General features: G+C 52.0%; 1 protein-coding gene across 3 annotated transcripts in view; it reads right to left on the bottom strand.

Moving 5' to 3' along the window:
* Positions 1–13,154, bottom strand: part of SSH1 (slingshot protein phosphatase 1) — a 51,933-nt gene that overhangs the window by 3,916 nt on the left and 34,863 nt on the right. For all 3 annotated transcript variants that reach the window (XM_046639268.1, XM_046639269.1, XM_046639270.1), the window contains 7 exons: positions 12,606–12,800; positions 11,327–11,420; positions 10,338–10,466; positions 7,439–7,485; positions 5,901–6,047; positions 4,227–4,427; positions 1,168–1,735 (listed from right to left, as the gene is read on the bottom strand). In XM_046639268.1, coding sequence (XP_046495224.1) covers positions 1,168–1,735; positions 4,227–4,427; positions 5,901–6,047; positions 7,439–7,485; positions 10,338–10,466; positions 11,327–11,420; positions 12,606–12,800 — 1,381 coding nt within the window. The remainder of the gene's footprint in view (positions 1–1,167; positions 1,736–4,226; positions 4,428–5,900; positions 6,048–7,438; positions 7,486–10,337; positions 10,467–11,326; positions 11,421–12,605; positions 12,801–13,154) is intronic.

Below are 13,154 nucleotides of genomic sequence, written 5' to 3'. Positions count from 1 at the left end.
CAGGCACTGAGAGTCTGGCCAGAGAGGAAGGCTGTGTCCCTCATTTACCCTCTTTTCCAAGCTTCTCTCATGTGCATCACTCTACGACTCACGGCTGCGTCATCTCAGACAAACTGAGGCACCGCTATCTGGGCTGAGAGCGTTTATGTCACCTGTCGTGAGGAATATCTGCTCTTTGAGGGGACGGCGGTGGTGGGGGGGGACTCATGAGTAAGTCGTATTTGGTTCGGAACACATTTCATGATTGGCAGGTCGGCAGACCGACCTTCCCAGGTCTGGCCGCGTTCTAACGCGTACCGGCAGGCCCTGCGCAGATGGGAGCGCATACACCAGCGTTCCGAGGCTCTCGCTGGGGATGCACCGCTGCCCTGGGAGATGGGCAGCGAGGCCCGGGGAAATGAGGCTCCTGCCCCCAGCCTTGGGGAGCCGGCGCAGAGCGAGAGCGGAAGTGGACACCAGGCGGCATGGCGGCCCCCTGCACACGACCCCACTCTGTCCCTGGGCCTCGTGGAGGAGGGGAGGGCTGGCGGGAGGGGATTTTCCGAGCCAGTGCCAGGTTGCTAAAGCCTTGTTGCAGAAACCCAGCCAAGAGGACAGCTACGAGGGACTAACAGGCTGAAGCACTAGAATCTGCGCTCTGAGGGTGAGGCGCTGGCTCCAAACTGGAAAACTGAATAAACACCAAGGCTGCTGGGGAACGACTATCGAGGTTTCAACGGTGGCAGCGGTGCTGCGGTTACGTTACACACTGAACCATTTGTGGATGAAGGATCTATCTGGGATTTGTTTCAAGATAATCCAGGGTGTGGGAAAGTGGGTGGGTGAGAGGAAATAAGAACAGCCATATATTGATAAATGTTGAAGCTGGGTGGTAAGTTCTATGATTGACATTCTGCATCAGGAAAAAGCACCAGTTGGCAGCCCTGCCCGAGACATGAATGAGGCGTTGGGGTGAAGAGGGCACGCAGGGATTAGGCGTTATCCCGGCAGATCCCTGAGCCACTACGTGTCTGCAGGCCCAGTCAGCCTGCGGAGTCACTCTCTGAAATAAAGCCCCTGGTCGCTGGGGCGAGAACCGCTGAGCTGGCCGCGCCGAGCTGTGAGGCGGCTGTGAGGGGCTGCTGCGGGGGCCAGGACGGTCGCCCCGCACGCTGGTCCCATGCCTACCTCAAAGTCATCCGGGCAGCTCCTCTTGCTGTTGTTATTATTTAGGTTTTCCCGGTTGAGCAGGTTTTTATCGAGCTGGGCTGGGGGCCGGCCCCACCTCCCTGCTCCCAGGGCCTCCTCCTTGTCCACCTCCTCCACCTGCAGCAAAGAGCCGCCCCGGGCTTTGGGGCTCCCAAACTCTAGTTTCTTCTTCACTTCCTTCTCAGAGAGTCCAGGACCTTCCTGGGGATGTCTGGCTGGCTTGTGCGCCTCTGCTGGCTGGGCTGCTTCCTCCAACAGAGCATCTCTCTCCAGATCCTCCAGCTGCACCAAGTTGCCAGTCTCGTCGCTGGGGGAGTGCAGGAGGGGGTCTGAGAGTCGCCGGAAACAGCACGGGAGAGTGGGGCCTCCTGGGGGCCTGCTGCTCGGGAAGCCAGGCGGGGCGGCATCGTCCACGCAGGGCAACTGGGCTTCCGGGGTGCCATCCAGGGTCTCTGGCAGGAAGTCCCCCGGCTCCGCAGGGTCATCCACAGGCTGCTGCAGGCAGCTCTCGGTCTGCTGGCGCCACAGCTTGTTGTGCCGTTGTTTGCTGGGGGGAGGAAGGGCAGAGGGAGGTCAGCAGAGGCCAGTGCCCAGAGGGTCTTGGTTAAAGGAGTGGGGTGAGCCAGCAAGGGAAGCCCAAGGTGCGGGTGGACGCCAGGGGTTCACCAGGGTAAAGCTTCTCTCTTTTATTTGTCCCCAAGAAATGCAAGGATGAGAGAAATGGCCCTAGGCGCTAAATCCTAAATCATCACGGCTCATACAGGGTCTTAAGTGACTTCCTGTCTCGTGACGACGACGTGGAAGACACGTGAAGGAGTCTAGAGCTGAAATCCTGCCATGAGCCCAGTGTCCCATCCCTTCTGGCGACCTCAGTCACATCACTTACGTCCATCTCTCAGTGTCTCCATCTGTCAGACAAGAATAATAGTCTTCTCCTGCCCACACTGTGGGGAGATACTGGGCTCAGAGCAGAGAGTAAGTAAAGATTTACACACACTGATACAACTGCCTAAACACGCAATGCACAAGAATGAAGTAGGGAAGACCCCAGAAAATCAGAAGCATTTGTTTAGGTCAGAGAGTTATAGGTCGGTTTCTAAAATACGTCTTCTAATACTGTGGTATTATCTTTATGATACATTTTAAAACATAAAGGTTAAAAGAGAAAAAAGAGAAAGGCTTATAGGGAAATAAGGTCAGTCAGTCACTCTATGAACCTCAGACAGAGCAACAGCAACATCCTGGGGCTGTGTGGGTTAAGATGAGAGAGTAAAGGTCAAAGGACGGTGTACCAGGAGGATCTGCCTTGGTTCTTCAATGCTGAGGCATCACGATCCTTCGTGACGGCTTGCCCTGTGCGCCTGGTCCACGAAAGCCTGAGGGCCCTGAGAGGGGCTGCGATTCAAGGTCAACGCCGTGCTGCTGCAAACCGGCCTGGAAACCCCCATGAGGCTGCAAACCCCTCAGGGCAGTGAGGGACTGAATGGCTAAGGGAGGGGAGGGCAGGATGGGTCTCCCCCCTCCGCCTTGGGCTCCGCCTGGGGGCCTGTCCAGCACTCTGGTTGACAGGGAGGGAGTTCAGAGATGTCCAGAGCTGGTCTCTGGACCTGACCAGCCCTGCCAGGGCACTCTTGCTTTCCCAAATGTGGCCAAGAAGCCGGTGGACTTAGCCTGTGGCTTCCTCATAACCCTGGTCAGAAATAACCCAGGGAGGCCTTGAACAGACTGAACAGAAAGGGAACAGGGAGAAAGCGAGTCCCAGAATCCCACTGGGATCCACCTGGGGTCACTGGGGAACCCCTCCGTGGGGGCAGGGTCACCTCGGGGCCTCCCCACATGGGAGCCTTGGGGGCTGACAGGCCCAGACATGTGCTCCCTTCTGCCGTCCACTGGCTGTGTGACGTGGGACAAGTTAACCTCCATGTCAGTTCCTTATTCCCCTATAAATGGGGAATAACATGTACTTTGCAGACCTTTTTTGGATGGAGATTAGAGAATTAAAAAAGAAGCTACATTAGGGGCTGGCCCTGCAGCCTAGTGGTTAAGTTTGGCACACTCCACTTCAGCGGCCCAGGTTCAGTTCCCGGGCAGAGACCTACCCCACTCCTCAGCAGCCATGCCGTGGTGGCAACCCACATACAAAATAAAGGAAGATTGGCACAGATGTTAGCTCAGGGCGAATCTTCCTCAAGCAAAAAAAAAAAAGCAGCTCCATTATTATTTACCATGAGCCAGGTCTAGCAATGCATCTATAAAAGTAAACCTGGGGGCTAGCCCGGTGGTGCAGCAGTTAAGTGTGCACATTCTGCTTTGGTGGCCCGGGGTTCCCCAGTTCGGATCCCAGGTGTGGACATGGCACCGCTTGGCACGCCATGCTGTGGTAGGCGTCCTACATATAAAGTGGAAGAAGATGGGCACGGATTAGACAGGCACAGGGCCAGTCTTCCTCAGCGAAAAGAGGAGGATTGTCAGTAGTTAGCTCAGGGCTAATCTTGCTCGAAAAAATAAAAAGTAAACCTGTATGGTAGTCATGTAAATTGCCCAACAACCCTACCAGGTGGTATTCATTCTTAACTCAAAAAGAGGCAACTGAGGCTGGAGGAGATGGATGAGCTTGCCCTAAGTCGCCAGCTCATCGGTGGCAGGACCCAGTCTGCCTCTGCAGTGCTGGGAACTGCCCAAGGCGACGCCTGGCACCAGGCTCAGCCCAGAGCAGATGCTCAGGAAGCAGACTGCACGTGCTCGTGCCGCACACAAGTCGTGCTTTGGATTAGAAGCTGTGCACGGTTCTCTCCAGCAGCAAAACAGCCCTCTGTGCGAGCCAACAAAATCAAAACAGATTCCTCCTGGAAACCACTAAGCAAACCCCAAACAATAGTTGTTTTTCTCAGACCGGCTCCCCCCGAGAGGCAGGATCTTGGCTGTGGAAGCCTCTGCAGGCCAAACGGGAGCACGCCCGGATGCGGCTGCGGCCCCCGAGGGCCTGGCGGCAGGGCTGCTGGAGCCTGCCCGCCCCCTCCCTGCAGACGGTCACTCACCTCGCGTCCAAGATGCCCTCATACTCAGACAGCTGCCTCATGAAGCCGGCGTTGGGGCGCGCGATGCTGCGTCTCTGTTTCACATAGTTGTAGGCCTTCTCCAGCGGCCAGCCGAACTCCTTCATGGCGTAGGCTATGACCGTGGAAGCAGACCGGCTCACCCCCATTTTGCAGTGTACCAGGCACTTGGAGTGGTTCCTCCTGCAGGGGCCCAGGGGGTGCGAGAGAGCATCAAAGAGTGTAAACCACTTCGTTTTCTCAGTTTGTACCCCACCGACTGTTTTAAACCCTGCACTGATCTGGTTGCCCAAATCGTCCTGGGTCCCGATGTTTGCGCAGCGGATGTCCACACACCCTCTAAAGGAAATAACTTCCCTGTGAAATCACTCAGCATACAACTGGAAATCAGGAGGAACCTGTCCTTGCCTTGCAAGTTTTACGGGGAGGGCTCCCAAAGCGGGCGCCTTCAGGAGCCAAGTGGGAGTCTTCCCACATCGCTGGGCATCACTGGGACCAGCCAGGAGACCAAAACCCTTTTGCAGGAAGCGAGTGGGCAGCTAAAGGGTTACCTGCAAAAGCTACTCAGCTGCTGCAGCAGATGGAGACAGGGAGCGGCTAACTGTGGAAAAATGGGGTCAGCGAACCGGAAGCTGCAAGGCCCTCGGGAGAGCGAGACACTTGGCAGACGGGAGGGTCAAGGAGCCAGACTGAGGACGGCAGCACCCGACTCAGCCAAGATGGAAAGAACCAGGGCAAGAGGATGGGCTGTAAGGAGGCGGTGCTGGCCCAGGCGTGGCTGACCTCACGGCTACAGCAAGGCTGGGAACAATATTTCTCAGGGTACTGCCTGCTCAACAATTGGAGGGGACACCAGGCTGGAAAGGGCAGCACAGTGCAGCCTGCCTGTCGGGGGGAGCAAGCTCGCTTCCTGTGCCCCAGGCCTAACATGCACCCCTGAGTCTCACTGCTTTCTTTTCAGACTGCTGGCCTGCAGTCTACCCCCGGGAATGTAAGCCAACTAAGGTTTGGTCAGGACACATTATGCAGCTTTGATCCAGAGGGGTGCAAAGTAGAAGACGGGGTTTCTCTTGATAGCACCTCTTATCTTTTTCTCTTCTTGACTTTAGTGAGACAGAGTTGTTCTACAGAATAGGGTGAGGACAAAAGATGGGTGGCACTAGCAAGAGCCTTGGGGCAGCAGGGACCTCTGATAACCTGTCCCATTCTACTCAAAAGGCACAGACTCAGGTGGAGAGGGCGGCCACCGCTCAGGGCATCTGCAGGAGTAGTTTTCTCTGGGTAAGCAGCCCCCAAAGAGCTCTAAGCCCACAAACAGCCCGGCCCCCTCTCCTCCCTCCTTTGGCTCAGCGACTCCCCACAGGGACAGCTGCCGAGAGTGTCCACTTGGTATTGGAGCCTCGCTTGGAACCCGTGCTGACCATGAAACTGGGGTCAGATGTCAGAATCAATGATAGGGTCCCACATGGAGAAGGTTGACAACTCAGCCCCGTTGGTGCACGGGGTCCCATGGCCTAAAGTCAGAGGTCCATCACACACCACAGGCTCCTCAACCAGGAGACAGCTGGGCCCGGGACTGCCTCCAATGTCTGCCCCCACAGCGCCTGCCAGTGTTTCCTCCTCAGACCGGTTTCTTTGGCTTCTCCACCCACTCACTTGGCCTTGTTTATAAAATGGTACGCTTCGTTCCAGTGGGCAAGAAGGTCTGTTGTCTCTTCATCGTAGACCCGGATGTTATGATATGCAAATAAGCCAGGAAAAAAATTATCTATCTCTCTAGTGACATTTAAAATGTAGTCAACACTGTAATGAGAAAAATAAAGAACAAATTCGGAGAATCAGAATGAGCAACTATAAAAAGCAAAGTAACAAAAAACTGGGCAGAGAAAAAATTAAATGCACATTAAATAAAGAGTATCCGTTTTTATGGTGGGACTTTTGTTTTTTCCTTAATAGTAAATTTTTTTTGTGTGTTTTCTAAATGCCCTCTATATGATGAGAATGTATTATATTTATAGTAAAAAATAAATTTCTTTATAAAAACGTAAAAAGAAAACAGTTCAAAGCACTGCTAAGCAATGTTAATTCTGGAAAGTAAACATACGTTTTTAAACTCTGAAAGTCTCAAAATTCACAACTATTATGAGCAAACAGAGGCTTTAGAAAAAACAAAGTCTTCACTTTTAAATAGTTAAAAAGCAGAATACATCCGTCCACTATTCGTGTCCTTGGAAACTGCCTTAAATCCTTTTTGAAACAAAGCAGGCTATAAATAAATAGTTGAGAGGGTCTGCTAACCCAGGTTCTACAGTTTTCTAAACTTCATACTTATATTCCTGGCACAGCAAAATAATTCCAGGAGTTTTAAAATGCCTCAAACAGATTTCATAAGAGAATACTTACAAATGCTTAAAAAACTCCTTTAAAACCATTTATTTATTCCCAGCAAGGTAGAAAGCATCATCAGTATCATGCTACAGTTTAAGAATACTTTCCTAAATAAAAGAATACTGTTGAAAGAAAACATCCTTAACCAGTAGTTCTAAAGATATATTTGAAAGTTTGTTTAGTCTTGATTTCCAAATGCAGTAATTCCAGAATGCCATCATCTCAGACCCACAGAATGGTGATTCTGTGCCTGTGTTGTTTAAAAAAAAATGTCGAGACATCTGTTCTCAAAGGTCTAGGTTTGAACATTTTTATGCCTGCTGCTGAGCATTTCTCAGACTGAGACAGGCACATGTTTCTGGCCAACAGTGAGTGTTTAGTCACAAGATTCCCACCAGGCCCAAAAGTATAACCTCAGATAGAACCAGGAGCAGCCCGGGGCTCAGAGCTGCTGACTGGTCCACACTCGGACTCGCAGCATCTCTGCTGGGCAGCGGGGTACTGGCAGGGGTCTCACGGCCCCATCAGCATCCAGGCTGTCCTATACCATTTGAGTGTGATTTAGAACCATTCTCCCTGACACACACAATCACACAAACTCCAGTAAAATCTAAAAGTCTATGAATTATTCATGACGTGGCATTTTGAAGCACGTCTGTTTAGCTATGCAAATCAGCCGGCAGGCACTCTGGAGACCAGGGCTCAGGCACTGACAGGTGGGCAGCTCGGGGCTCGCCCTTGAGGGCAGCATGGAGGGTTTCTAAGCTGCCTGGGAGGACAGGGGAAGACACGGGGCGCAGACTCACCCTGAGCCCTGCAGTTCCTCCAGATTGGACGCATTCCATTCAGAGCCCTGGGGGACAGAGCACACAAACCCCTGTGAGTGTCACATGTCAGCCTCAGAGCTGCTTGCGGACGCATGGTGTGCGCTAGCCCTGGGGGTGATGCTTCTTTCATGGCCCCGGCCTCAGAAAACAGGGGGAACTGAAAGAGGCTGATAGCAAAACCGGTTCCCAGGGCATCACAGCATCGTCAGCAGAGCAGGGGAAGAGCACGTCCAGGAAAACCTGCTCCCCTCTCACCGCTTCCTCTCCTCAGACCCCAGCAGGGTCCTGTCACCAGGGGCAGTGACCTCTGTCCCCCACTCGGGAAGGGCACTTTCACATAACCACTAAGTAAAACAGGAAGCGGTCTACCTTTCTGGGAAGTATTTTGGCAAGAGTTAAAAAGTTCCCACCCTCTGACCCAGACATTCCACTGACAAAAAGCTACCCTGAGGAAATACCCAGAATTCGCACAGAGATTTATGTATAAAGATATTTACGGTTATTTCTAATAACAAAACAGTGGAAACAACCCAAAGGTCCAACAAGAAGAAATCAGTAAATAAACGATGATGGATCCATATGATGGAGCCATTAAAATAAATCATACTTTTGGAGGATATTTAATGACACAGGCAAACACCACATAATGAAAAAAATTTTCAAAGTAAGGTACAAAAATATGTAAATATAGGGGCCAGTCCAGTGGCGCAGTGGTTAAGTTTGTGTGTTCTGCTTTGACGGCCCAGGGTTTGCTGGTTCGGATCCCAGTGCAGACATGGCACCGCTTGGCACGCCATGCTGTGGTAGGCGTCCCATATATAAAGTAGAGGAAGATGGGCACGGATGTTAGCTCAGGGCCAGTCTTCCTCAGCAAAAAGAGGAGGATTGGCAGCAGATGCTAGCACAGGGCTAATCTCCCCCCTGCCCCCCAAAAGTAAACATAAACAGTATGTTTCTTTCCTTTCCTTTTATTTATTTTTTTGGGGGAGGAAGATTGTTGCTGAGCTAACATCTGTGCCAATCTTCCTCTGTTTCGTGTGTGGGACACTGCCACAGCATGGCTTGATGAGTGGTGTGTAGGTCTGTACCTGGGATCCAAACCTGTGAACCCCAGACCACAAAAGTGAGCATGCAAACTTAACCACTACACCACTGGGCCAGCCCCTCTTTTTTAAGAAGCTATATATGCATTAAAAAACCAGGAGATAGAGAAATACATAAACCAACATGTTAACAGTGACTACCTCTAGATTTGTGAAATTGGGAATGCTTTTAATTTTCTTCTTTAGATGTAGTCATATGTCCTAACTTCCTACAACACGTTTTCATACTTTTTAAATGATATTAAAAAAACAAAGCCTCCATATCTGAGCATGCCAAGGACACGGAAGGGAAAAAACAGAGAAAAACCGATCACTTCGGTCATAGGAAATGCAAACTGACAGTCACAAAGAGCAAACGGAGCCTCCCAGTCTCCCGACATACTTCCTTTCCCAAGAGGGCCGAGCCCTCGGGACACAGGGCTGCAGGGGCCCCAGTGGAGCTGGCAACGTGTGGGTGCTAGCCGTATTTTCATACTGGAGGGAGAGGCTCAAACATTGAAATTCCTTTAGTATCTCTCATGGAAAAAGTGACATAAAGCACTAAACCACACTGAAAAAACAAGAACGCTCCACTGAAGCGGGAGTGTCCTCTGGCTGTGATCACCACCTAGTGGAGAGATGGGTTGAAGCGCCTTCCATGGTTCCCACCAGGGAGCAAGTCACCTTCCCAGGGAGAGGACCAGAGCCCAGTGTGGCCCAACGGCCTCCCACATACAGGCTCCGGATCCACACATCTATACACATTGTGAAAGCTACATTAAATATGCATCCAGATTGATATATAGAAGCACATTAAGTGTATATATTTAATATATCAAATACAATCATGACGTTTACATTTGGAGAACTATTAATTACTTCCTCCAGGCAGAAACCAAACTGTTCGTGCCGTGAGCAGCACACACACCTCCTCAACTTTCCCAGGAAGTGCTTTCTGCTCCAGCGACGGTCACTGCTGACTAGTGCCTACAGAAAAGTGCTTTAAATACGTATTGTGTGTAATCCTCATCACCCCAGGAGGCACAGGATGAAGGAAAAAGAGGCAGAGACTCGCTCCCAGTCACGTGTCCGGTCAGGCTGGGGAGCGGGGACTTGGTTGGTGGGTCTGATTTTCGCGACACCACGCGGCCTCTCTAATTTTAGTAACATGCCTTCCTCTACCGTCTCTCTGACTTTGAAAACTTGCCAGTTGCCTTCTATGGAGATGTACAGCTTTAAGAAAATCTGAGCAGGAGATGGAGGTGAGAGAACGCATACGACGCGCCACAGCTGTCCTACCAGGGTCTATCCCCAGCGGGCTCCGGGAGCAGTGCACAGGGCGGCCGGCTGCACGAGCAGACGGGAAGCTGCCGGCCGGGCGTCTGGTCTCGGGATGCCCAGGCATAACTCTGGGGCTTGGTGAGCGTGGGTAACTGGGGTCAGTATCTGGGGGTTTTAGCCCACAAACCACGTGGAGATAAGCAGATGGAGCCCCTGTATTAGTGACTGAGGAAGACAAAGGGTAGTGAATCTGAAAACTGTTGCCAGTTGACTTTGCCAGAATTTTCCAACTCCCTGAAGATCAGATGGGAGCCACGTCTCAAACTGCTGGCTTGAGAGCAAACCAGTAGGCTGCGGGCCAGAAGGGGTCAAAGAGGGGAGTTCCCATACCAGTCAGGGCTGAGGCTCAGCAGTAACTCGGGCTCCTCCCCCCTCTGACCTGCTCGAAGCTCCAGATCATTAGGGTCTGCTGTATGTCCCCCAGCCCAGCCGCGGCCGTGCGCTGTGCCTCTTACGAGATAAAGATGGTCGAAGATGAGGGAGGGCTTGTCCATCTGTCCCAGGATGAGGAGCATCTCGTTGTCTATGAATTCCTTGAATTCCTTCAAGTTACAGTTCATCTGTTTCTCTAATTCATTACGGATCTGTGGAGTGGAAAATATTAGGAAAAAGCAACTTGTTAAAGAAAACAGTTCCTACAAAGTACTAAAGTCTTAACACGAACTGTGGCCGTTTTGAAAAAAGGTGTGGTTTCCTTTTCCCCAGAGTAAGCACTTAGTTAGACACACCCAGCACACATGTGTGGGAGGCGGGAGCGCAAGCTGCTCGGTCTCGAGTCAGTCTGACTTGGGCACGTTTATCATTTCAAATAAGGACTCTGATTCCCATGGGATCGCTCCATTGCATTTAAAGCACTTATACTTTTTACAGTTAAATATCAAACACATCACAGTGAAAATGTAGAATCAGTTTCATCTTGCTTTGGGAGCTATCACCATATGATTTTCAAAGTGTATTAATTCATAAAAATTAAATGGCCATTTCAACTCCTTAGATCTACCTAGTTTAAGCTCTTACTATAATTCACTGTATTTCTTCAACAAAAAGCAACAGAAGAAAGAAAAAAAGTGATCCGGAAAAACAGTGAAGGCAGATGGAAGGTGGTCCAGGGCAGTGACCTCCTGGTCAGTCGAGATCCTGTGAAGAAGTAAGAGCCTGCTGTCCGTCCACAAGGAGACGCGGGACAGAGGAGGGGGCGCTGACCGGCCAACGCTTCTCGGTGCATCTGCAGGTCTCACGAAATTCTCACCAAAGGTCTAAAGGTTTGGAGAGGTCAGGAAATTTGCTCAAGGCCTCACAGCTGGTGCGTGGCAGGGCTGGATCCAACCTAGAGGCTGACTCTAAGGCCTGTGCTCTCCCGCTCAGCCCCTGCTGCTCTCTGAGCAACAGGACCAACAGCCGCTACATGACCTCTGGCCTTCGAAGAAGGGAAGAGTTTTCTTACTTCTTTGGAGGTCACGTTCTCCAGATCCTGGCTCATCATGATGCTCCGGAGTCGGGCTTTGATGAGGCGCTCCGTCCTTTCCCTTTCAGTTGGCCTGGAAAGAAATGACACTCAGGAAAATGCAGAACTATAGGAAGCCTGAGTCAGCACTCAGAGAAACGCCAGATGCTCCTGGGCTAGAGAGAGCGTGGCTTGGACTCCGAGCTGACTTGTTGGTGTGCATGTTCTTGGGGGTAGGGGACAGAGGCACAGCAGTCCCCTCTGTGTCCAGAACTCCCACAGGAGTCAAAGAGGGGAGAGCAGGTCAAGAGGACAAACAATGGCTGGGAAGCAGACTCCTCCTCAGGTCCTGCAGGCACCAGACTCTCGGGGCAGGAGGCTGGGACCGCCAGTGTAACGTCCCCACACCTCTAGACCCTCTGTCTCTGCTTGAACACATCTGGGCGTGAGGTCACTGCGTCCAGAGGCAGCCCATCATCCCAACTGTGTCCAGCTCCCATTATCTCATTCCTACATGGAAAATCTAAGTATCCCCTGAAACGTCTACTCATCAGCCCTGGTTTGAACTCCAGGGGCCACACGGACCAGGACAATCCTTCTCTCACATGACGCTTCTTCATATATTCAAAGGCAACTATCGTTTCTCCCCAACCTTCCCATAATTTCTTTGAGGCCTCTGGTCCTCTCCTCATTCAGGCTGTGCCCCGCTGTCCACAGCCCTCTTAAGTGCCGTGTCCCAGAGGAATAAACACTCGGGGGGGGGGGTGCGTTTCTCTGTTGGTGACCACGTGACATAGGCCAATTGATCCACCGCTGCTGCCTCTGTGGCTGCAGCTGCCCTGCCCTCAGCCAGTGTTGGTGCAGGTGTGTTCTGGGATCCAGGGAACCAGACGTGATATTCATAATGCTCCTAAGAGCGGAGGAAGAGGCTTTGGAAATTCAGTCTTTGGCAACCCGAGAGGAAAGGCCAGAGCACAGAGCACTGCCCGAGAGCCGGGGAAGTATGTGGGCCACATGCTCCTTTGAGAATCTGACAGAAGGCATGGAGATGTTCCCCAGAAAGGCATTCACCTGAATTCATCTATGAATTTTAAAGGGGGGTGGTGGTCACAGACCCTTTCCCCAGACAAGACACGGGCTGCAGGTTAGGAGCCCCTGCTTGAGATGCTGGTTCTGAGAGGTGGCCCTCAACCAGGGAACTTCAGGGGAGGTGTGACGGGCAGACGCGGGGTTAGGGCGCGGGGTGGCTGTGGCTGTGGGTGAGGAGACGCGCGCTTACTTGTCAACAAACAGGGCCGGGGAGTCGGGCCGTGTGGACTCCAGGTCCTGCATGGCGTTCCACTCGTTGATGCAGCTCTGCTCAGAGCTGATGCAGCTCTCATAGTAGGTGGCCCAGATGAGAGCCACACCACCGGGGAAGTAGTTGTGCCTTCGTGCCACTTCGCAGGCCTTGTGAAGGACCTGCAGGGCAGACCTGGGGTGAGGAGGGGGACAGGGTCAAGGCCTGGGGAGGCATAGGGAGAGGTAGGTTTTCCCCTCGAAAACCCAGGGTGGGGGTGGGGAGGAAGGGCCGTTCAGAAAGGACTCACCATTGGAGTCGCTCTTACATAAAAGGTTATGTGGGGGACACACGGCAGCCTGAAATTCGCAGCCTGCCAGGTGACACAACCGTTCTCCGTGACACACACACTGAACCCAATGACATACGCACTGAACTCAATGACATACACACTGAACCCAATGACATATGCACTGAACCCAATGACATACGCACTGAACCCAATGACATAACGCACTGAACCCAATGACATAACGCACTGAACCCAAT

This window comes from Equus quagga, chromosome 15, assembly GCF_021613505.1.
Source record: "Equus quagga isolate Etosha38 chromosome 15, UCLA_HA_Equagga_1.0, whole genome shotgun sequence".
Classification (NCBI taxonomy): domain Eukaryota; kingdom Metazoa; phylum Chordata; class Mammalia; order Perissodactyla; family Equidae; genus Equus; species Equus quagga.
The sequence above is the reverse complement of the archived record's forward strand: the minus strand, read 5'-3'. Positions and strand labels throughout refer to the sequence as shown.